Source organism: Juglans microcarpa x Juglans regia, chromosome 3S (assembly GCF_004785595.1).
Source record: "Juglans microcarpa x Juglans regia isolate MS1-56 chromosome 3S, Jm3101_v1.0, whole genome shotgun sequence".
Taxonomy (NCBI): domain Eukaryota; kingdom Viridiplantae; phylum Streptophyta; class Magnoliopsida; order Fagales; family Juglandaceae; genus Juglans; species Juglans microcarpa x Juglans regia.
The window spans coordinates 14,364,364-14,387,356 of NC_054599.1; the positions used below are offsets into that span (position 1 = coordinate 14,364,364).

Genomic DNA, 22,993 nt, shown 5'->3' on the forward strand with positions numbered 1-22,993 from the left:
AAATAAAAAATAAAATCAATTCTTATAAAAAATGCAATCTAAAAGTTAATTAAGGCTTCGTTTGGAAACACAACTCATTTCAACTCATTATTACAACTTTTTTAAATTTTAACACAAAATATAATAAACAATTTAATTTTTTCAAATCCCAAAACAATAATAATAATAATAAATAATATTCTAATAATATTTTATCAACTCAACTCAACTCAACTCACTTCAACATCCAAACGCACTCTAAAGGTATGTTTGGTTACTAAACTACTCTCAACTCATTTCAACTCATCATTACAACTTTTTCAAATTTCAATACAAAACATAATAAACAATTCAACTTTTTTAAATTTTAAAATAATAATAATATTAAAAAATAATATTCTAACAATATCAACTCAACTCAACTCAACTCAAATTAACATACAAACACACTCTTACACAATCACGTCGGAGATGAGATGACAGCAAGACAGTCCACCTTAAATTTAGCATTTGCCCATATTTTATTTCTCTGACACCTATGCCCTCGGCCAATTAATAGCATTTGGCGCAATCCAAGGGCGCCAGGGTCGTACTTCCATCTTACCCACCAAAATATTTAAAATACTTAAAACAAAGGCCCCGATTGCATCTCGTTCTGACCGCTCGGCCTCCAAATTTCCCTCCCTAGAGCCGTTTGGTGAGCGACAAAGCTTATAGAGGGAGAGAAAGAGAGATAGATATGACTGAAAGTCAAGGAACAGGCGATAAAATGGCTACCGAGCATAAGAGAGACCGAAGAAACGTCCTTGCCTTTACCGGAGCAGCTGCTTTGCTCGCTCTTGCTGTCAACCTCGCTATCTCCGCCTTCAACTCCCACAAGAAGAAGACTAAGAAGAATAAAGGTTTCCTCTTCTTGTACTCGAAATTTCCAGGATAACAACCACAAACACAAAACTCTAATCAATTCATTAACTATGCATTGACTGCTTCAAGTTTCTGTTTCTCTGTGACAGTCACTGTTTGAATCTTTTTTCGTGTGTTTTTAATTTTATTTGTTACATCAGATCTTCCGGGCTCTAATGTTTGTGTCAATCTCTCGGCGTCGGAGATTCGCAGATTAGCTGACCGAATCATTGCGAACTCTAAATCAGTTCATGATAGAGTTGCTTCTGTTCCTCTCGACAAGGTATCGACAAGTTCGCAGCTTGTTGCACTTCTGGCGATATCAAATAACATTGACTATCTTATGATGCAATTATTGCTCGGAAAAAGTTGCTGTTTTTTAAGCTTACATCATTACTTTAATGAATTCAAAACTGCAGGTCACGTACAAGAATGTTGTTTCCCCTCTGGCAGAATTAGAGGCACGACACTTCCCGCTGATGCAGTCTTGCTTGTTTGCGAAGTTGGTGTCCACTTCAGATGATGTGCGCAAAGCAAGTGCTGAAGCTGAGCGAAGAATAGATGGTCATGTTCTGATGTGCAGGTTTTGCTTATGTAGTTGTTTGTTTATTTATTTATTTTCGGGTCCTTACTTACCATCTCTTTTACCATTTCCTCCATCCAATTGATTGGTGCAACTGATTCAGACATACTATGTGTCCCATGTGCGCTTACCCTTGAAAAGAAGTCCAATTGACATACTTAACTCAAGCTGGTTAGCAATGTCATATTGTTGGAATATTGTCGGAAAAATATGATGAAACCTTGTGCCTTTCCATAAGAGCGGTATACTGGGTGCATGTATAATTTGTCACTGAAAATAGACTAAACCTTACATTATGTATGGAGGAAAAAAAGTAATTAATTTTCATTCACTTTAGTTGGTATGCAAATAAAGATTTTGTGTATTTCATGCAAGTCGATCAGCAAGCGTGAAGATGTATACCGAGTCATCAAAGCCATTGCTGCAAGGGGGGAATGGATGAATGCTGAAGCTAAACACTACATTCAGAGCCTGGTAAGAGCAAATACATGTGCAAACGCATCCAAGTGTGAATATATACTCAGCTTGAGAGTGTGTGTGCCAGTGTGGTACCTTTCTTGGTTAATTATTTTAATTCTATGACAGTTATTTGGCCTTCTCACTTAGTAAGTACTTGCTTGATGGTTGGAATGGTTATTTACCAATACCTATGCCATCTATAAAACACAAGCACTTATATGGAAACTACTTTATCTTTTATTTGATACATTTCAGCAAGGACTTCAGTAATCTTCATCAAAAGTTAGATCTGGATGTTTATTTTATTTTAATCAGTGACAGGTTAGAGACTTTGAGCGGAATGGTTTGAGCATTACTGTGACAAAGAGAGAGGAAATGCATCGGTTGAGAGCTCAAATAGATGAGCTAAGCTTGCAATATATAAAAAATCTGAATGATGATAGTACTTTTCTTCTCTTCAGTGAGGCTGAGTTAGCTGGTTTACCTCCAGATTTCCTTAAGGTGTGATATGTCTCTCTTTACTCTTTTCTATTTTCCATGTGAACTTTTTCTTGAGTGCTACTTTCCAATTTCAGTTAGGGAAGTAATAAGTTTTCAATGTGTAAGGAGCCTGTACTTTTTCAATGTAGTGTTTTGTTTTGCTTGAAAGACTTTGTTCTTGGGCAGGGCTTAGACACAGCTGAAAATGGTAAATTCAAGGTCATCCTAAAAAGTAATTATGTTGCGGCAGTGCTTGAACTTTGCCAGGTATTACATTCTGGGTTCATTAATTGTGCTCTGCCCTGTGCTGGCGCAAAACTTGTATGTGCATTAATCTGCATTCATTGATGGCATTAATGAATGCATTTACTGTGCTTTGTTGTTTTTGTTTGTAATTGCTTTCAGATGCTGTTCTTGCCACTTATTTCGGACTGGGACATGTATTTATTAAGTTAACAACAATTTTGAGCCTGTGAAGGTAGGAACTACAAGGAAAATGGTAGCTGTGGCATATGGGAAGAGATGTGGAGAAGTCAATCTTGCCATCTTAGAAAACTTGGTATAAATTCATCATACAAATCTCTTTGTTTTGACATGAAAACTTCTGACTTTCTTTAATGTAAATGATAAGTTGATTTTAACACTAAAATTTAAAGATATTATATGGACTTCTTAAAATGGTAACATTGCTGTGGTTGTTTTGAAGAAAGCTTCTGTGAGTTTATTAGCATCACTACAAGTTTTGTTGTTGGTTCACAACTCAGGAAATCTAATATTGTGAAAGTGCCAATTGGATTTAGTAAATGAACCTCATTAGGGAAGTATATCAGCTGGTATGAAGCAACTGTTGTATCTTTTTGTTTTATGCAAATTAACGGCGATCAGGTAACCATTTTTCTAAAGGAGGTTCTTGCTGGCATATCTTAAATATTTAGCTCATAATAATGTATTTTTCTATTTGAGGATTTAGTTTTTCTGTACCATCTACTGCCACTTTTTATTATGCTGTCATGCATTGACATTCTTTTCTTATGATTCAGGTCAAACTGCGCCATAAATATGCTCGCTTGCTTGGTTATTCAAACTATGCAGACTATGCCGTGGATCTTAGAATGGCTAAGACACCCTCAAAGGTTTATATAGTGTTACCATAAAGCAATAGTATACACTGTTACTCTAAGGCCTGTTTTAAATAATGCATCTGTATGCTCTTTTTCTTGATACTTTTCAATGAATCTCGCTTTAACCTTCTTTATATCTTCTTACTGTGTCCAGGTATTTGATTTCCTAGAGGACATCTCAGTCAATTTAACCAACTTGGCTAATAAAGAACTTAATATGATGAAGGACTTAAAGGTTAGTATTTATTTATTTTTTTTAAATTTTCTGGGTATGGCTACTTTAAGGTTGTAAGGTAGTTACTAAAGTCTACTCTGCACTGTTTGCCATTGACTTGGTTTTGTATCTGATGGGGCTATCAGAAGAAAGAGGAAGGTGATATTCCATTCGGAATTGAGGATCTATTATACTATGCAAAGAGGGTTGAAGAACAGAAGTTTGATCTTGACTTCGGAGCTCTTAAGCAATACTTTCCTGTCAATTTGGTTTTGTCTGGGGTCTTCAAAATTTTTCAAGACCTTTTTGGTAATCACAGATTTAACTTCAGATGGAATTGGGATATTCTTTGTAACATATTGATCACAAATGATTTAATTACATCTAGTTGACTTCTTCATTTCAGGTGTAAGTAGTGATACTTATCCTTTCGTCTTTATTCCACACAGGTTTAAGGTTTGAGGAAATTGCAGATGCTGAGGTTTGGCATGATGATGTTTGTGTTTTTTCAGTTTTTGACTTGAGTTCTGGTGAACTCTTGGGTTATTTCTACCTAGATCTGTACAAGAGGTTTGGTTCACTTCAAGTTTTTACATGTTCAGCTCTTGATCTATTTTTTATTTACCTTTTGAGTTTGACAGACATGGGGATATGTTGTATACTTGGACAGGGAAGAAAAGTATGGTAATACCTGCGTGGTGGCTCTTCAAAATGGTGCATTATCAGTAGATGGTGCACGGCAGGTGATTATTATTACTTAACCATTTCTGCTTTAAATCCATGGAAACAAAGTTGACATTTGTGAAATTAAGCCTTGTGGTGCTGGATTGGACTTTTAGGGTCATCTTGATTTATTTGTCATAGAGTTCTAATTTTTGGTAGTAAACTTTGAGGTTGTGGCAAAGTTCTACCTTAAGAAACTAATTATCATTTCCTCATCTCAGTACTATCTCCATCATCCTGATAATGCCACCGCTGCCAGAAAATACATCCAAAACCACTAGTCCACCTCTTCTTTCACTGGTGACACCATTATCACCACCACCACTGCCACCAACAACAATCACAGGATAACCACATGTTTCTGTTATTTCCATGTTTCTTTTACCAAGTTACTCCTTCCTGGTGCATTGATTTTAGTCAACTGAAATACATACAATCTCAGATAAATATTTCCACGAATATATGGATGGTGGATGTTGCTGATTTGGTTTATAGGTAACAAGATTAGAAGGTGTCCCTGTTGATGAGAGATTATGTGTCCCACATGCTTGCTTCATGCCCTTGTGTTCAAATTGTCTACTGCTTTAGGAATCTAAGTTGAATTAGTTGACATGCCTTTCGATCCTCTAACCCCAGGCTTTTGGTGATATCCTCATGGATATTCAGATGGATGCATGTGTGCTTTTGTTCCTTGGCTTTAAGGTAGATCTAAGGTATTAATGAAAAAGAAATAAGCACGAGTTGTTTAAAGATAGTCCTACAAATTGGAGTACCAAAGTAAGAGGTTACATTTCTAGGTTGAGTTACGAATCTTTTTCTCTCCGGGAACTCATAAAATAGTCATGTAGAGCCTGCTGTATATTTGTCTGAAACATTTTTTTATCCTTTATAACAGTTCCAAATCTTTTGTTTATGCTTATGGTTATCGTTTGTGTCATACCTTGTTATTGTATAAACTAGTATCATGTAAATTAGTTAACTTTGGTTTTTGTTAGCAGGTAGCTGTGGCACTACTGATATCTCAATTTGAAAAGGACATTGGTGGTCACCCTGGGTTGTTGCGATTCTCAGAAGTGGTTAATCTTTTCCATGAATTTGGACATGTGGTTTGTTTTCTTTGATCCAAACTTTATCTTGAAGTAGAACTTGCATTCTCCAATACTGTCCTAGTATCTTTTTTATTTTATTATTATTATTATTATTATTATTATTATTATTATTTTGCCTTAGAAATTGTGCTATATCTGTACTGTATCACTTTGTTTTTATGCTGTATAGAAGGTGGTCTCAGTGATGCCAGACTCATTTGTTCCTTTAGAAAACCATTATCTAAAAGAGGTAGCGCTATTAATAAATAGACTGAACGGCTGAACCCCCATTTCCTTCGCTAAGGAAACTAACAGCGTTTACAGTGGAAAAAACAATGGTAGTTGGACTACAGGCGCTGTTGTTTTTTTGTGGAAGTTAGCTTTTTGTATTTGATGGGTTCTTGTGAATCCCATATGATAAAGATAAAGGTAGGTCGTGTATGAAATCCCACATTGCTTGTGAAGAAGAAGTTCTTGCTCTTTATAAGGTTCCAATAAGGCTCCAATTGTATCATTGACTAGTCCTTTTGGAGTATAGGCCATGTGGCTTGGGCCTTTCATTGGAGTGTTACAAATGGTATCAAAGCTTATCCCAACCAGAAATGTGGGGCTTGAGCTGTGCTATCTACAACGGATTGGCCTGACGAGGACGTCGGGAGTTTAAGGGGATAGATTGTGATATCCCATATGATAAGGATAAGGGGAGGTGGTATATGAGATCTCACATTGCTTGGGAATGAGAAAATCTTGCTCTTTATAAGATTCCAATGGGGCTCCAATTATATCATTGACTAGTCCTTTTGGAATATAGGCTATGTACTTTGGCCAATGTCTTCTCCACAACTTAATAGCAAGATTGACTTTGGCCTATGTCTCTTCACTTGGTGTATTTATTCTCTTGACAAGTAACACTGTTTGTTTCTATGGAAGTTATGATAAATATTATATCTGCTGTGATATGTCTCTGATGCCAATGGTCTTTTGCTGACTTTAGGTCCAACATATTTGCAATCGTGCAACCTTTGCTAGATTTTCTGGGCTGCGTGTAGATCCTGACTTTGTGGAGATCCCTGCTCAGGTGCTAGAGAACTTGTATGTAATGGATCCTTTTGTTTCATATTCTTATTAGAAAAATACAAATCCGACCTTCAATTCTTTGGATAATTTTAGGTGTTATGAGGGTTTTGCTCTGAAGTTGATATCTGGTTTCCATCAGGTGATACACGCTTCTGACAAAATTTGATTCTTTTTATCGTAAACACTTGGACTGTTAATCTGGTCTCCCTCTCTTTCCTCTTCAAACACATCAAAATGTTATTTTTATATAATCTTCTTGACATAGCTATATAATTTATTGAATTGTAGGATATCACAAAGCCCATCAAGGATGAGACATGTAGATCACTTAAAAGATGGCGACATTCCTTTTCTGCACTTAAATTGAAGCAAGAAATTCTTTATTGTAAGTTGACTGGTTAACATATTTTCTGATTGAAAACTTCACTACTGGATAACTACTACTTGTAAAACAGACAGTTGGGATGTGGAGACATAACAGGCTATGAATTATTAGGTTCTGCAGATAATTGCTCCTGTAACTCAGTCTGTTTCTATGTTGTCAGGTCTTTTTGATCAAATTATACATTCTGCTGACAATATTGATGTTGTTGAGTTATTCAAACATCTTCATCCGAAGGTAAGTAACGATTAAAATCCTTAATTTATAAAGTTGCATTGCATCTGTGGATATATAATAACACTTCGTTCCTACAGGTGATGTTAGGTTTGCCGGTGTTGGAAGGAACCAATCCAGCTTCATGTTTTCCACGTAGTGTTATTGGTTATGAAGCTGCTTGTTACAGTCGTATTTGGAGTGAGGTTTGGATCTTACTTTTATTACAACTAATTGTGCACCTGATTGATGCGCTAGAAAGATTGTTAATCTTAAACTCTGTTATATCTATTATTATTATTATTATTATTATTATTATTATTATTATTTTGTTAGTTGTATAGTTGTTTGAACATGACATTTTCCGATTACTAAATAGATTAGATATAGAGGAAAGAAGTTAGGGGTTGTTTGGAAGATGAGATGGTTTCATCTCATCCCATCTCATTTCATCTCATCCCATCTCATTTCATCTCATCTCTTCTCATTTCATCTTATTTTCTTTTCAAACATCACTCAAACACAAATACTTTTTAATTTCAAATTTTCAATTTTTTCATCTAATCGTTACCTAATCATTACAACTTTCTCAAACTTCCAGACAAAATACTAAAAACAATTCAATTTTTTTAAATTAAAAAAAAATATATATATATTAAAAAGTAATGTTCTAACAATATTTTGACTTTATAATATTTTTATTCAATTTGTATTCTCTCTTTTCCCAAAACCCTCCATAAAACATCTTAACTTAGATTATTTCAGTACTATTTATAAATCATTTCATTACTATTCACAGATTTCTCATCTCATCTCATTCTCCAAACATACCCAAGTGTTATAGATGATGGAAGACGAAGTGTTCTAGACCTTCAAAATTTTACTTCATATGATATTTATTCATATGACCTTTCAAATTTATAATTTAAAGTAAGAATAAATAATGTGGCTGAATATGAGTAGAGATCCTGCTTTGAAAATAATTATGTTATTATTAGGTGCACATATTGTGGAGTAACCTATTTCCTTTAAGTGTATTGATCATTATGATTGTTTTAGCTACTTTGTTCACAATTGCTGCTATGTGCTATCATTCGTATCCAAGAATTTGAAAAGTGCTTAACTTTGACCATCTCACTCTCTCTCTCTAAACATTAATGATGCCTCAACTATGCCTAAAAAAACTATGCCTGAAGGTTTTTGCAGCTGATATATTTGCCTCAAAGTTTCGCGGCGATCCCTCAAACCAGTATGTTGGCATGCAGTTCAGGAACAAGGTAAATAGGTTTGATAACTTAAAAAACCATTGGCTACAATTTGTGGAATATTCCATTGGATTCATTTGTTGATAATATCATTGGGAAGTAAGCCTTTATGTTGAGTTTTTTTATTGCCTTTTATTTCCCGAAAAATTGCATGGTACGAGGTATATGCTGTACTTGTGAATTAAAAGTACAATAGGTATAGTTGGCATATCTTTTAATGTGGAAATTTTAAAATGAATACTTTGGCAGGTATTGGGCCCAGGAGGAGCAAAGGAACCTGTTGAAGTTCTGTCAGACTTTCTTGGAAGAGAACCATCAATTCAAGCTTTTATCGAGAGCAAAGCCGAATATAGTGTGTGATCCAAACAGTCGGTACTTTTTCTCTCCACCTATTTCTCTGCTGCAAGAAAAATTGACTCGGCATCTTGCAATTTTGTTGCCAGCAGAAATTAGAGTTCTTACCATGTTATCATTCGGGCTTTATTGCCACTTCTTGTACTTGTTCTGGTGATGGTTATATTATTTATAGCTGCCATGAATTATTAGCAGACATTTGCACTAATGGATGCTCAGGGACACTGCATCTAACAATTTTTAGTAGCTAGTAAAAATAGGGGATGTTTTATTTTTGACTAGGTATAATAGCAGTGAATGCTCAATGATAGAATTTTGTTTTGAATTGCATCCTGAACAATTTTAGTACAGTGGTAATAGATTTTACACTAGGGTTTATGCAAACACAGGTTCACCCGATGCTGCAGACGTGTCATCTTTTGGCATTTTATTATCTTTTGTTCCGTGGCACTCATCTGCTTTGATTTGGTTTATGTGCATGACTGTTGTAACTCAACTATTCTGAGTGCTGCTTGGGTAAAATGATCAGGGAATTACTTGATTGCAGCAAAATATGATCTCAGTGACTTGGATGATATTTCTTATGTTGTTATTTATCATGGAAGAATTTTATATGCAAGCCCTATTTTTTTAAAAGTGATCCTGAAGTGGCATGAGCTGATGTCACTAGAAATTTGAAATTTTGTATTTGAAAAAAAAAAGATTTGAAACAGCAAAACGATTGAAACCTATCTACTTTCTAATTTTCTTTCAAAGTTATTATACGTAAAGTCACAAAGTGACATGATTTCGTATAATACGTTAGATTGTAAAATTACTTTTTTCATAAAGTAGATTATAACGGATTACATGGTGACACGCTACTTTGTGAGTTTACTGTTGTGTATTATCAAGTGTTGCGCTGCGAATGAGGAATTCAACTTGCAAAGTCAGTGGACACATCATTTGCATCACTGATGTGGAAATATTTTGAAATCCTAGTTTAGTTAATCTACAGGATGCTTACACTGTGGAGTTGCTTCTCTGCGGGGGTTTGTTGATGAAGATGAAGGTATCATGGAACTTTGTATTCAATTGACTTCCTAATGCTGCATTTTATCCTGTTACTTTACCTAGCAAATGCTGGGTGAGCGGGTCATTTTCAATGGACATGATCTTTGCTAGATGCCGTCAGGGGAGCTGATCGGTAGCAATAAGGGAAAGAAAAAAAAAAAAAAAAAAGGAAAAAAATTCAGAAAAAAATATATAAAGTTATAAACTCTTTCAAACTGAAATTTAGAGAGCGTTTGGATGTTAAAGTGAGTTGAGTTGAGTTGATAAAATATTATTATAATATTATTTATTATTATTATTATTATTTTGGAATTTGAAAAAGTTAAATTATTTATTATATTTTGTGTTGGGATTTGAAAAAGTTGTAATGATGAGTTGAGATGAGTTGTGTTTCCAAACGAAGCCTAAATCATACTTCCAAATTGAAAAATACTACTCTACCGACAGTAGGTCCCGATTGGGTCTTGACAATTTTTTTTGTACTTAGGTCTCATTTGATTACGTAGTTCAGATAAGATGAAATGTGATGTTTTGTTGAAAGTTAAATAAAATATTTTATAATATAATTTTTAAATATATTTTTTGGTTTGAAATTTGAAAATTTTGAATTGTTTATTATATTTTGTGGGAGTTTGAAAAAGTTGTAATGATTATATGAGATTGGGTGAGATAGTTTAATTTTGTGTAACCAAACAACCAATCCTTAGTAATTAAGGATGTGTTAATTATGTGAGTTTTTTTAAACGTTTAAGTGTGTAAAAAAATTAATGAAAAAAATTAAAAAAAAAAAATGCTCTTATCAGGACGTCTCTTGCTACATCCATGGTGGGTGTAGAACTGCTCTTCCAAATTATAGATTTTGGTAAATACGCCTCCAAACTACTAAACAACTACAATATACTTTCTTTAACCCATTAAAAGAAATAATTATCCTTATAAATCTAGAGTAATGCTATTATGCAAAATACAATTTTAGAATGTACAAGTTTATTTTTTTTGAAAATAGTGAAATTTACCATTAAAAAAATAGATTTTTCCTGTAGATTTCAAATTTATCTATATTTTTTAAAAAGAATGCACGAGATTTGTACAAATTATGATTGCAAATATTATTTATCATAAATCTAATTAAGTTTTGTCCGTTGTTATTATTATTTTAATTTAAAAAATCTTGATTAATTATTAATTTCTTGTTTCGTTTTTAATTCTTTTTTATGGTTTCCTAATTTTAGTCGTTTTTTTAATTTTGTTCATTTAATTTTATGTTTTATTTTCTTATATTAATATTTATTTTTTCTATTGATATGGCATGTTGACTAGACATTTTTTAAAAGGATTTGAAAAAGTTGACTATGTATATGAGGCATTTTGAATAGGCATTTTTTAATTCTTGAAAAACTGACCATGCATATGTGAAACGTGTCTGTCTTTAATTGCTCTTGACATGGGACTTCATGAACTGTTTTCATTGATTATCAACGGAATTTGAATGAAAGAACCATTTGTTGTATGAGTATCATCTCGAGGATAGTTGTGAAACTTTTTTCATTCCAAGGATGAGTTTTAAAAATGATCAAACATATGGACTACGACAATAATTTTCCCTAAATTTTAATAGAAGGTTATGGAAATTTAATATCTCAATTTTTTTAATGTGTAATAATGTATTACAAAAAATTATCTAAAATATTATTTATCGTAATTGATATATAATTATGTTTAAATGGAGGATATTTCTAAAATATAAGATTTAAAATAGTCATAAGAGTATCATTTTTTTTATATAAAAATACCGTATATTTAAAATAATGTCGCGTAAAGGATTGTATCTATACCGATGGGAGGTAATTTGTTTGAGCAGTTTAAGATTGAACTCACACTCATTTGTTAACATTGTATAGCCCTTTGCTTTGACATTTCATCTTTGGAGACTTTGTTCACATAGGATAGTTGAAAGACTAGGCCTGCACTCCATCAGGGAGAGGTAATTTGTTTAGGCAGTTTAAGACTGAATCCGCTCCTGCTCGTTGACATCGCAGGGAAAGGTAAGGTTTGGGCTGGTACTGAACCTACTTTTCGTTCGCAGTGAAAGTCGGGGTAAGTATTTGGATTGTTGAGAGGGGCTGGATCTGCACTCCTCTACGGGAGGGGTAGAGCAGCCTTTGGCGTGACTCACGCCTTTGAATCCCTCGGGGAGGTAAGTTTCCGGTCAATTTGCAACTGGACTTGCTCCCGCCTGTTGACACTTAAGAGGAAGGAAAGTCTTTGTCTTCAGGCAGTTGAGGACTGATCCGCACTCCGCCACAGGAGGGATAAAGTAGCCTTAGGCATTACACCCGTCCCATTGGTACCTCGCGGGGGAGGTAATTTGGACATTGATATAGCTGGTTCGCTCTATACTGAGATAGGGGTCGGGGTAAGTTGTTCAGGCCGTAGAGGGCATGACTTTCTCTCCATCGCGGGAGGGGTAGAGCAGCCATTGGCCTAGTTCTCTCCCCTTGGTCTTGCGGGAGGTACGTTGTTCTGGCAGTTTGAGACTGGACTAGCTCTCGCCCGTTGATATCGCAGGGAAGGTAAGTGCTCTCCCCTAGGTCAGGCTGGCATTGAGCCCACGTTTCATTGAGGCAGAGGTTAGGGTAAGTTATTCTGGCCGCTGGGGGGGTAGAACCCGCTCTCCAATGCAGGAGGAGTAGAGCGGCCTTCAGCCTAGCTCTCCACTTGATCCGACGGAGGTGCGCTGTTCAGGCAGTTTGAGACTGGACCCGCTCCTGCCTGTTAACTTTTGCAAGGAAGGTAAGTCTTTGTCTTCTAGCCACCGAGGGCTGGCCCACACTTTGCCGCGAGAAGAATAAAGCAACCTTTGGCATACTTCTCCTTTTGGTACCCAGCGAAAGAGGTAGCTTTTTCGGAAAGCACGAGACTGGTCCACTCTTCTCTGCAATGGTTGTTAGGGTAAGTTGTTAGGGCTGCGAGGGGTGGGGGGTGGGGTGGGGGGGGGGGGGGGGGGGGTGGGGGGAGGACCTGCTTTCCATCGCGGGTTGGGTAAAGTGGCCTTTGTCCTAACTCTCCTTTTGATCCCGCAGGAAGTATGCTGTTCGGTTAGTTTGTGAATGGACTTGCTCTTGCCCGTTGACATCGCAGGGAAGGTCTTTTCTCTGCAATGGCTGTTGGGGTAAGTTGTTAGGGCTGCGAGGGGGTGGGGGGGGGGGGGGGGGGGGGGGGGGTGGGGGAGGACCTGCTTTCCATCGCGGGTGGGGTAAAGTGGTCTTTGTCCTAACTCTCCCTTTGATCCCGCAAGAAGTATGCTGTTCGGTTAGTTTGTGAATGGACTTGCTCTTGCCTGTTGACATCGCAGGGAATGTCTCTTCTCTGCAATGGTTGTTGGGGTAAGTTGTTAGGGCTACGAGGGGTGGGGGGGTGGGGGGGGGGGGGGGGGGGGGGGAGGACCTGCTTTCCATCGTGGGTGGGGTAAAGTGGCCTTTGTCCTAACTCTCCCTTTGATCCCGCATGAAGTATGATGTTCGGTCAGTTTGTGAATGGACTTACTCTTGCCCGTTGACATCGCAGGGAAGGTAGGCATTTGATTTGGCGATGATTTTATTGTTGTAGATTATGTTAATTGTAGATCGTCTTGTCGGAGTTTTGTCGATAACGCGAAAGTTTAAAGTAGATGTGTTGCATTGTCCTGGAAAATCATGCTTTTCCTTAAATAATAAGAATTTATAGTAGTTAAATAACGCATTACAAAAGAAAGGGAAATGGAGCCTGTATTCGGGGAGCTTTCGTCCATTCTGTGTCTGCCTTTGGGACTATGCACCTTCTTGGTCCCCCTCGAGCCCGACAGGGCGAGTCGCAGACTAAGGCCTGCCAAGGCTTTCCAAGAGGTACATGACCTACTCCCTCATGGAGGTGCTGTCTAGGGTAACCTCATCATCGTTCTGCTTCAATTCTTGTATGTAGCATTCTCTCTCTAGGACCTGTTCGTCTCGAATTTCTCCCACTCTATGGGGAGTCGAAAACTTCATTTTGAGGTGGTAGGTCAACGTGACGGCCCGCAAACTGTTGACGGTGGGCCTTCTGATGATGGCATTGTAGGATGACATGGTTTTCACCACTAAGAAGTCGACCATGATTGAGGTCGTGCAGTGGGACATTGTCTGCGAGGATCGGCAATGTGATGGTTCCCACAGGATGAACCATGTTCCTAGAGAAGCCCTTCAGCGGCATGGGGGCTGGATGCAGCCGAGCAGCATCTATTCCTATCATGGCCAGAATAAGATGTCCACGGAGCTCTCGTTGTCAATGAGGATTCTGCGGGTGGTGAAGTTGGTGACCAGCATGGTCACCACCAACGCATCATCATAGGGGGTATAGGACCCCTTCTTCGCCTGCCTCCCTAAAGGAGATGACCAGAGTTAGCTCACCCCTTCTGTGCTTGGCAGGGTGATATTCTACCGAATACACCTCGTGGTACCGAGCCCATCTGGCGTGTGCCTTCCTGCTAGAGGAGGAAGTGTCGCCTCCTGCGAATCCTCCTACTATGGTCCAAATTTCTCCGAGCGGAGATCCCTTCGCTGTGGTGAGCAGGGGTGATCTTGCTGCGGCCCTCGTGTTGGTGGTCACTGTCGAGGGCTTTCCTCCTTTCTTTGTTGATCGACTCGGTTCATGTTCCTTTCCCTTAACCTTCCCATTCTTTCCTGCTCCCGTCTTCGGGGGAGGGGATAGTGGTTCCTCGTCCATTCCGCATTCTTCCTCCTCCTTTGTTGGGAGAAGCATCTTTAATGTTGTGAGAGGTGGACTTGTGGTAGATGCAATAGTAGTGGACAACGCCTCAATCATTGTCTTCGCGTGCAGCAGAGGTGTCGACCTCGTGGATGGTGAAAGCGGGTAGGTTGAAGTGAGATCCCAGTCCCCTCGGCTAAGCTTCCTCCATTCTCTTGTCATGGGAGCTCTTCTCCAGCTTCTCTTGGACCTTAGCCTTGGCTGGAGACCTCGCCTTCCTCTCCGCTCTCTCCAACTCCTTCATTGGCTCCGTTAGGGCCCAAAGAGTGTCTTCAGCATTAATGAAGTTATCGGCCTGGTCCATAAACTCCCGCAACATCACAGGAGTCCATCTCGCTAGCTCGGCCATGAACTGAGATCGTGGCCAAACCCCTCCCAAAAGCGCCACCAGGGTTATCTTTTCATCCTAGCCGTTAGTGGTCATGCATTCCCTGTTGAACTGAGATAGGTACATCTTCAGCTTTCCTTCTCTCCCCACTTGATGGTGAGGAGGTATGTTGTTGGGCGTCGCCTTCATCGTCTCGACATGAACTAGGTTAAAAAAAACTGCGCCAACTCACAAAAACTGTCCATGGAGTCAGGCGCTAGAGACCCGAACCATACTAGTGCTAGCCCCTTTAGGGTCAATGGGAACGCCCTACATGCCACCTCCCTTAGGAAACCATGCAATGTCATGTGAGCCCTAAAGGTTTCCAAGTGTTCTAGGGGGTCCTTCCTTCCATCGTACACATCCATGTTGGGGACCTTGAACTTTAGCGGTAAGGGCACAACCATCACCTCCTCCTTGTAGGGTAGACCAATGCTTGTGAGCATTTGTTCCACTGATGACGATGTGCCCACATTCCTTGTAATCTCTTCGTACTTGCCTTTGAGATTGCGGAGCTTGTCTTGCATGTTCTTCCTTTCTTCCTCCCTGTTTGCTCTAGCTCCCGTGTTTCGGGATCCCATGTTCTCACTATTGTAGGGTTCTGCCTCCTCGTCCTACCCTCGTTGAGGCTTTATGAGCTCCTCATTCTCTTTGCAAAGTGTTTGCATCTCGTCAGTCAACTTTATCACCCAGTCCTTCATAGCTTTCAGCCTTGCTTCCATGGCTTCCTCTGTGTCTCTTCTGAGCTGTCCAGAATGGGTTGTCGCAGGCATACAAAGTACACACAAGATCTATAACGATCCCACTAATGGTGCCACTGTTAATGTCGTGTTTCATACGCCTTTGGGTCTGGTTCTAGCAACTCAGGTCTTTAGAATTGTGCTTGAGAAAATAGAGAAGAAGGCAACTAGGAGAGGGTGGCCTTGGGGTCGGGGAGTCTCTGATATCAAAGTCAGTAAAGTATCTTGAAAGTTTGTAAATAAGTAAGAGAGTCTAGGGATCAGAGAGAGATTTTTCGTACCTGGGAGTTTCTATTTATATCAGGAGTCTGGGGGGACAAATCATGTATGCCCTCATAGAATCCGTGTCCTTCATATTGTTCCTTTGTCAGAGGCTTTTAATGCGGTGTGGTTCTGCAACATCGTCATTAATGTGGCGTATAGCTCGGGTAGTGGTGCGATTAATGTGGCGTGATTCTCCAATTTGCCTCACCCCGCTGGAGTCCTTGATGGTCCATCGATGTCTCCATGTCAGAGGATCAAGGGTTCCCCTTACTTCCAGCCCATTTACGCGGATAGGTACTCAAGGGCTAGACACTGTTTGAGGGGTCTCCAGGTTGGCGAGTCCCATCCCCCTGCAATATGCTCCCTCATGAAGGTTGCTTCCAGGGGAGTCTACCCGTGGGCTGGACCGAAGAGTCTATTTGTTTTGGGCTGGGCCTTCGCTTCTTATTCCTTTAGTTACTCTTCTTAGGCCCGCTAAGACAGAGGTGGGAAAAATCCCTTACAGGTACAATTTGATTAATTTGCAAGATTCAAATTTGTAAACTATCCTTACAAATTAAATCATACCACGAGTGGTTTGCAATGTGTGTACTACACACCCGTTTATGAATACGGTCTTTCCTACTTAAAACATTGATTAATTTGATTATGCAAGAATTATCTGTACATCTTAACTTTACTCCTAGCTAGGTTGTTGGAGTTTCACTTTCAAATATTGGAGTATCCGTCGAAGATTTAGAGATCTTACTTTTGCTTTGTTTTCAGTAGAACCTTTTTAGTTTTAAGATTGTGTATGTTGCTTCTTTATCTTTTGGAGAGATTTGTAAGCCATTTATTATATCTTTTACTTTACATTCTGATTTGTATTGCTCTATTTGTCCACACTTGTAACATGTTATTTTTCTTTTATTTATTGTGTTTATTTTGTAATATTTATTTTTTGCTTTTTTTTTTTTAAATTTCTTCTATAAAATTCATTTGATTGGATATTTTTCTCTTTGTTTGGTCTTTTCTTTATTTTCTAAAGTATCTTTATTTTTGTCTTCTTTGTGGCGCTACTGTATGTAGACCTTCTTTGTTAATAAAACTCATGATATCTACATATGTGAGGTTATCATATTCTATTATTCCAATAGGTGTACTTAGCGATCTCCTCTAATTTGTGTGCAAACAAGTTAGGAAGACCATTTATGAATTTCATTCCAGAAGGCATTTTTGCAATCTTCTCTTAGCATATTCTTGATATAGAGACATCTCTTAGAGTTGCACATTGATGCAAGGGAATTTGAGTCCAATGAGGCTCAACTCACTGATACGACGTTGAAAGTACTAGACTATCTCGAGAATGTAGACCAGCGCTAAACTGGCAGAAAGAGATAAATATTCCTAGGATTTGGGCGAGAAGCGATATTCGTCTGATTTGGGCGAGGAGCGAGTTATTCCTTAGCTAGGTGAGAGGAGAAGTGACAATATCGGTATTTTACCCATGACTTTGGCTACAAGTGTCAGAATCACGCATATGATCCCCAATCCGAAAAGCTTTTTCAGTGTGCACGTCGTGATCACCAAGCTCTAGCTTGGTGAGCCCTTTGTTGACCCCAAAATCAGCAGTTTTTCTTTCTGAATCGTCACTTTTAGTTAATTCTTCCATTTTTGGTTAATTTTATTTTATGGTAAAGTTTATTTTTCATAATGATTTTTATTCTGGATTCTTAGGCTAGGTTTAACCATAACTACATAGTTATCTTATTCCGTATTTTATTGTTTGGCCTTCTTAAGCCTGGCTTTTGGGTCCCAGAAGGATGATTGGGTTTTCTTTATAACAAAACCCTGATCTCAGAGTTTCTCTCCGTTTGCGATTTCTTGGGATATCATATATAAATTCTTGGGATATAGAATTTTACTTCTTCTCAAATTTCATTCATGAATCCTTAATTTCCACTTGCATAGATTTTTTTTTTCCTCCTCTAACTTTAGTGTTTGTATTTCAAGAAAGTTCTTATTTTTCTTTATTTTCTTCTTACATAAATTCATTTTCTAGTCTTTTCTCATCTTCTATTGTACGTGAAAGTAAATTATTTTTGAATTAATGATTACTAATTGGTGAGTTTGAGTTCTTCTTAATCTTTTGTGTCGAAGAATTTACTCTATTTATTTCCTTTATCCTCCTCGGAGTGTTCTAACTTAAGTGTGTAATATGGAGTACTAATTGGTTATTCGAGTTTTTCTCCTTTTAATTTTAGATCTTTGTCCCTTAAAGATTCAGTTCTTAAGGAATTTAAATTTGCTCAACTTGATCATGTTGAGCTACAATCTTTCATCAAAACGTATCTATTCTTACTCTTAAACATCATAAGACTGAGGCATTGATATTTCTCCTGCTGGTTAAAGGTTTCATCAAAACGTATAAGAATATCTTACTCATGTTCTTTCTTCAAAGCTTAAGCTTGTTCCGATAGTTTTAACTTTATTTATATATTCCTTTACTTCTCTCGTGTTATCAGAAGTTTGATATACTTGTCAACTCATGTACAAAGAGAGATGTGAGAAGTTCAAGAGAGAAATGAACCATCATATTAAGTACTATCTACGTTGGTTGTTGGACTCAGTCCATTATAGCTAGAAAAACAATCCGAAAGTTAAAGCTACAAGAGATGCAAAGAAAGTGGGTATAAAAACGACAACTTCATATCAGATGTTGAGTTGGTTTGGTTTGGTTATACAGATGATCAAATGAAATAAGAAGAGATGAAATGAAATAAAAGTTGAAAATTGTATAAAATATTATTTGAATATAATTTTTTAATATTATTTTTGTTTTAAGATTTGAAAAAGTTGAATTGTTTATTGTATGTTACGTGGGAGTTTGAAAAAGTTGTAATAATTAGATGAAATAAGTTGAGATAATTTATTTATTGTATTTTTTTGGTTTCTGCAACTTTTTGCACAAAAGAGATAGACACCAATACCTCCAATATTGTCGCAAGGAGTTTCATTTCTAAGAGAGAAACCAATTTTGAAACCTTTCAAAACCACTTAATCAAATAGGTTTTCATGATACAATTGTATCATTGTTTGAACTAGCATCAATGACTTTAGCCTCGTGTGGTTACGCAGTTTAGATAAGATGAGATGAGATATTTTGTTAAAAATTGAATAAAATATGGTTATAATATAATTTTTGTTTTGGAATTTGAAAAAGTTAAATTGTTTATTATATTCTGTATGAGAGTTTGAAAAAGTTGTAATGATTATATGAGATGAGATAGTTTGGTTTGCATAACAAAACTAGCCCTAAAGACGACAATCAGCTAACTCTCTTCAAGATGACAATGAAACAAAAAATAATATCTTAAATAGAAGACCAAAATCTGAAGAGAAATAAACGAAGTGCAACAAACTTCCTGGCATCCTGCTAAGTTTGGAAACCAAACAATATGAAAAACTGAAGAGCTTGGAAACCGAAGGGTGTTTAAGGAGATAAATTAATGCTGAGATGGTTACCCAGCCATTTTTTTTTTTCTAAGCAAGAAAATTTCATTAGAAAAAGAAAAGATAATATATGAAGATGTGGTGTGGTTTCCCAACAAACACTTCAGTACAATAATCACAGTGCAAAAATGGTGGAAAAAAAGAAAATAAAATGGGTTTTGGGACAATTTTTTTGGTCCGCACCCATGCTCTACAAAGAGGGCGCCATCGTAAAAGATGGTTTTTAAATAAGCCACCACTGGAGGTGGTGTAAGCTGTAGGTGCACTGCAGTTTGTTGTTTTAAGATATTTTTTGGAGAGATCCTTAGTCTCTTTTTCAAAATCATTGGTTAGAGAAATCAATAACATAGTAGAAAGACCTGCATCAGATGGATTGATCTGCGGTAGATCATTTGTCTTCTCATACCTTTGTGGTGGCGTGTGGAGGTTACACGTTGATAGTTAAGAGGTGAGGTGGGGCAAATTTGACAAATCGTGAGATGGAGAATCTGCTGGTATGATGCGTGTAGCCGGCAGAGTTGCCCAGGCACGGCAACGTGTAAAGACCACAAGCGAAAACAAGCTGCGCGTGAGGGGCATGCATCGAGATATTTGGCGCAGTTCCACGTCATCCTAGTAGATCAGCGACAGTAGGATTGCGTGGTGGGGCGCGTGTCCACTGATGGTGTCCGGAGTGCAGTAGATCTGACGAAAATCGAACCGGTGGAGGGGAGGAGAGAAAAAAAATACTACCACAGAAGTATATTCACACAGTAGTAGTAGAAAGGAAATGGAGATGGAGATGGAGATGGAGAGAAGGGTGGAAAGCATCACACTGCTCTCATCCTCCTCTCTGGAGGAGGCACTTGGAATGATTTGGACTTTCTAGAAAGAAGAAATCGTGGATTTGTCCCACGATAATACTTTGTAGTCATATCAATGACCTTTAATAACTTGGAAACCCAATAGTTTTGATAACTTAGAAAATATTAGAAAAGGTAGCAATATAAAAGATGGATAATAAAGTGGCAATATTAAAGAGTGAAAGTATAAATGTGCTTTTATTATAATTAGAGAATAGTAAAATAATGAAGATAAATAAAGTAAGATAAACAAATGCTGAGGTGTTGTAATATTTTATAAAGATAATGTTTCAGCATTTATACATTTTAATAGTAGTATCATGTAATTGGCGGAGAGAAAAAAAAAGTACATTTATCTTCTATATAATCATATTGATCCCTCTTTCCTTAGGTGGCAGAGAGAGTATTGTTCTTGAGGAATAATGATCATGTTGAGATCTTGATCAAACAGAATCTATTATCTCCTGCTTTGTACAAAAATGCTAGAGATCATCACGAATATGAGACCAGAGCAAGACTCGAAGGCACGTGGAAGTGTCTAGCGGAACTTGCTGCTAGAAAAATGCTGCAAGTAATGAAGCTGCTGCGCTTGTTCCTCGGACACACCACGTTTCTGCACGCCTTCAGCTAAGAATTCTCATCTTTTATAGGGGAAAAAAAAAAAAAAAAACAAAAGAAAAAACAAAATTCAACAAGCCATGGTATTTCTAATCTATTCACAACGTACATATCATGGTATTAAGGTTTAGTTTAGTTACACAGTTAAGATGAAATGAGATGTTTGGTTGAAAATTGAATAAAATATTATTATAATATAATTTTTTTTTTAAATTTAAAAAAGTTGAATTATTAATTATATTTCATATGAGAGTTTGTAAAAGTTGTAATGATTATATGAGATGGGATGAGATGAATAAGCTTTTAGAGATAACTAGAGTCCAAGCCTAACAAACATTTTTTCATGATGGTTTTTTGTTTGTAGAGAAGTAACAACCACAAAAAGATCTTATAAAAATAAACCCACAAACTAATATGACTTTATATGATATGTTAAATTTACTTTGAGATTCTTCTACATTTATTTTTGTGGATAAATCATTTGTCTTATTCTTCAAGTTACGCTTTGGACATCCTTTCATATTTCCTCAAAGCAACAGCAGCTAAGCTTTTGAATTGTGGAAATGGCTTGGAATGACTCGAAGTTATATTCAACCCAAAAATCATAAACATTGAAATTATTACTGAGGCTGTCTAAGTTGTGAATTATCATAGAGATCACAGTGCCGTTAATGCTGGATCCAGTTATGCCCAAATATGCCATTGCAATAAAATGGGTAGAGAAATGCTTGGATGAAATTTGGGTTTGCAAAATAGGTGATGCATGTTATAGTTTTTACTAACTAAGGATCAAAATGTTAAAAAAATGCTTGCAGGCTGATCTTCCTTTCCCTTTACACTCGGAAACCAAATAAATACAGACCCACTAAATATTGGATTGAGTTTGATAAATACTGGACTCAAATAACCATACTAGACCCACTAAAGACCCTTTAAATCTGGACTAAACACAAGAAAAAGATCCTTTAAAGATCTAATATTGTTTTCAACACAACAGTATTTTTCAGGATTAGCCTCCAAATCGTCCAAAATCACTTGCTCAGCAACATGTATCTGTCCTGCACAACAAAAGAGTTCATACTCAGCAATCGATTTTTTCTTTACTCAACGTCAGAATTAATTTTTTCGTTCGTTTTCTCAAGAGCCAAACAATTAAAACCACTACAAGAACCCATTTCATTTTCTTTACTCAACGTCAAAATTCATTTTTTCCTTTGTTTCCTCATGAGCCAAACAACTAAAATCACAACAGATTATATTCAAATACGGAGAAAAAAACCCAAAAAATTCAAAAACTTGAAGACTACTTGAACCAAAAACACCAATAGAACTCCAAATCTGTAATGGAAATAAGAAAAAAGTTACCCCATGTCATTTAATACAAGAAAGACCTAGAAAAACTTACTCCGAATCTACGTAGAAATCAGAAAAACTTATCATAATGAGAGAAAAAATTATGAACCCGCTCCAACAGAGAACAATGTCCAAGATCCAAATGATGAAACAAAAGAAGAAAGGAAAATCCACAAAAGTTTTAACCGAAAATTCTGAAAATGCAAATTAAATGTGAAGCTTGAGAAAACCAAACCGAAAAAGATTAACCACACATAATTTCATTCAGAAGTCCTTCTCTACAAGCCTCCGTTTTCGTTCACTTCATCGTGAGCAGAATAAAAAACAACCACATAATAGAATCCTAATCTCAAAATCAAACCCTAGATCATGATCCCGGGCATAAAAAACTCAATAACAAGCCTTTAAAGTGAACGAGGCCTGCCACATTCTCTCAAAACGCGAAAATAGTTGTTTACCGGCGAGGAACAATGTTTACAGGTATGGAAGGAAAGGAGACGAACGGTGGATGAGATAGAGAGAGAGAGAGACGGAGGGCTTACACGAGAAAGACCCATGCAGGGTTTGAGATATGAAGAGAGCGGCTAGGGTTTGAGATTTGAAGATAATGATGTTTTTATAGTCGGACGGGTTGACACCCA

At 37.2% G+C, this 22,993-nt stretch overlaps 1 protein-coding gene across 1 annotated transcript; it reads left to right on the forward strand.

The window, feature by feature from the left end:
• The first annotated feature begins 543 nt into the window (after nucleotides 1-543).
• Nucleotides 544-9,112, forward strand: LOC121258478 (probable thimet oligopeptidase). Its single transcript, XM_041160001.1, has 20 exons — nucleotides 544-881; nucleotides 1,044-1,165; nucleotides 1,302-1,465; nucleotides 1,849-1,939; nucleotides 2,246-2,425; nucleotides 2,591-2,671; nucleotides 2,883-2,963; nucleotides 3,445-3,537; nucleotides 3,680-3,760; nucleotides 3,886-4,048; nucleotides 4,189-4,309; nucleotides 4,410-4,482; nucleotides 5,461-5,568; nucleotides 6,545-6,642; nucleotides 6,721-6,766; nucleotides 6,916-7,012; nucleotides 7,173-7,246; nucleotides 7,324-7,428; nucleotides 8,419-8,499; nucleotides 8,737-9,112. The coding sequence occupies exons 1-20, from the start codon at nucleotides 719-721 to the stop codon at nucleotides 8,845-8,847; spliced, it is 2,133 nt and encodes a 710-aa protein (XP_041015935.1). The 5' UTR covers nucleotides 544-718; the 3' UTR covers nucleotides 8,848-9,112.
• The last annotated feature ends 13,881 nt before the right edge of the window (nucleotides 9,113-22,993 follow it).

Bases quoted from the DNA above. Each gene is read 5' to 3' on its own strand.
- LOC121258478 (XM_041160001.1), top strand. From the start codon at position 719: ATGACTGAAAGTCAAGGAACAGGCGATAAAATGGCTACCGAGCATAAG. The intron at 882-1,043 runs GTTTCCTCTTCT...TTGTTACATCAG, and splicing joins GAAGACTAAGAAGAATAAAG to ATCTTCCGGGCTCTAATGTT. The intron at 4,310-4,409 runs GTTTGGTTCACT...ATACTTGGACAG, and splicing joins TACCTAGATCTGTACAAGAG to GGAAGAAAAGTATGGTAATA.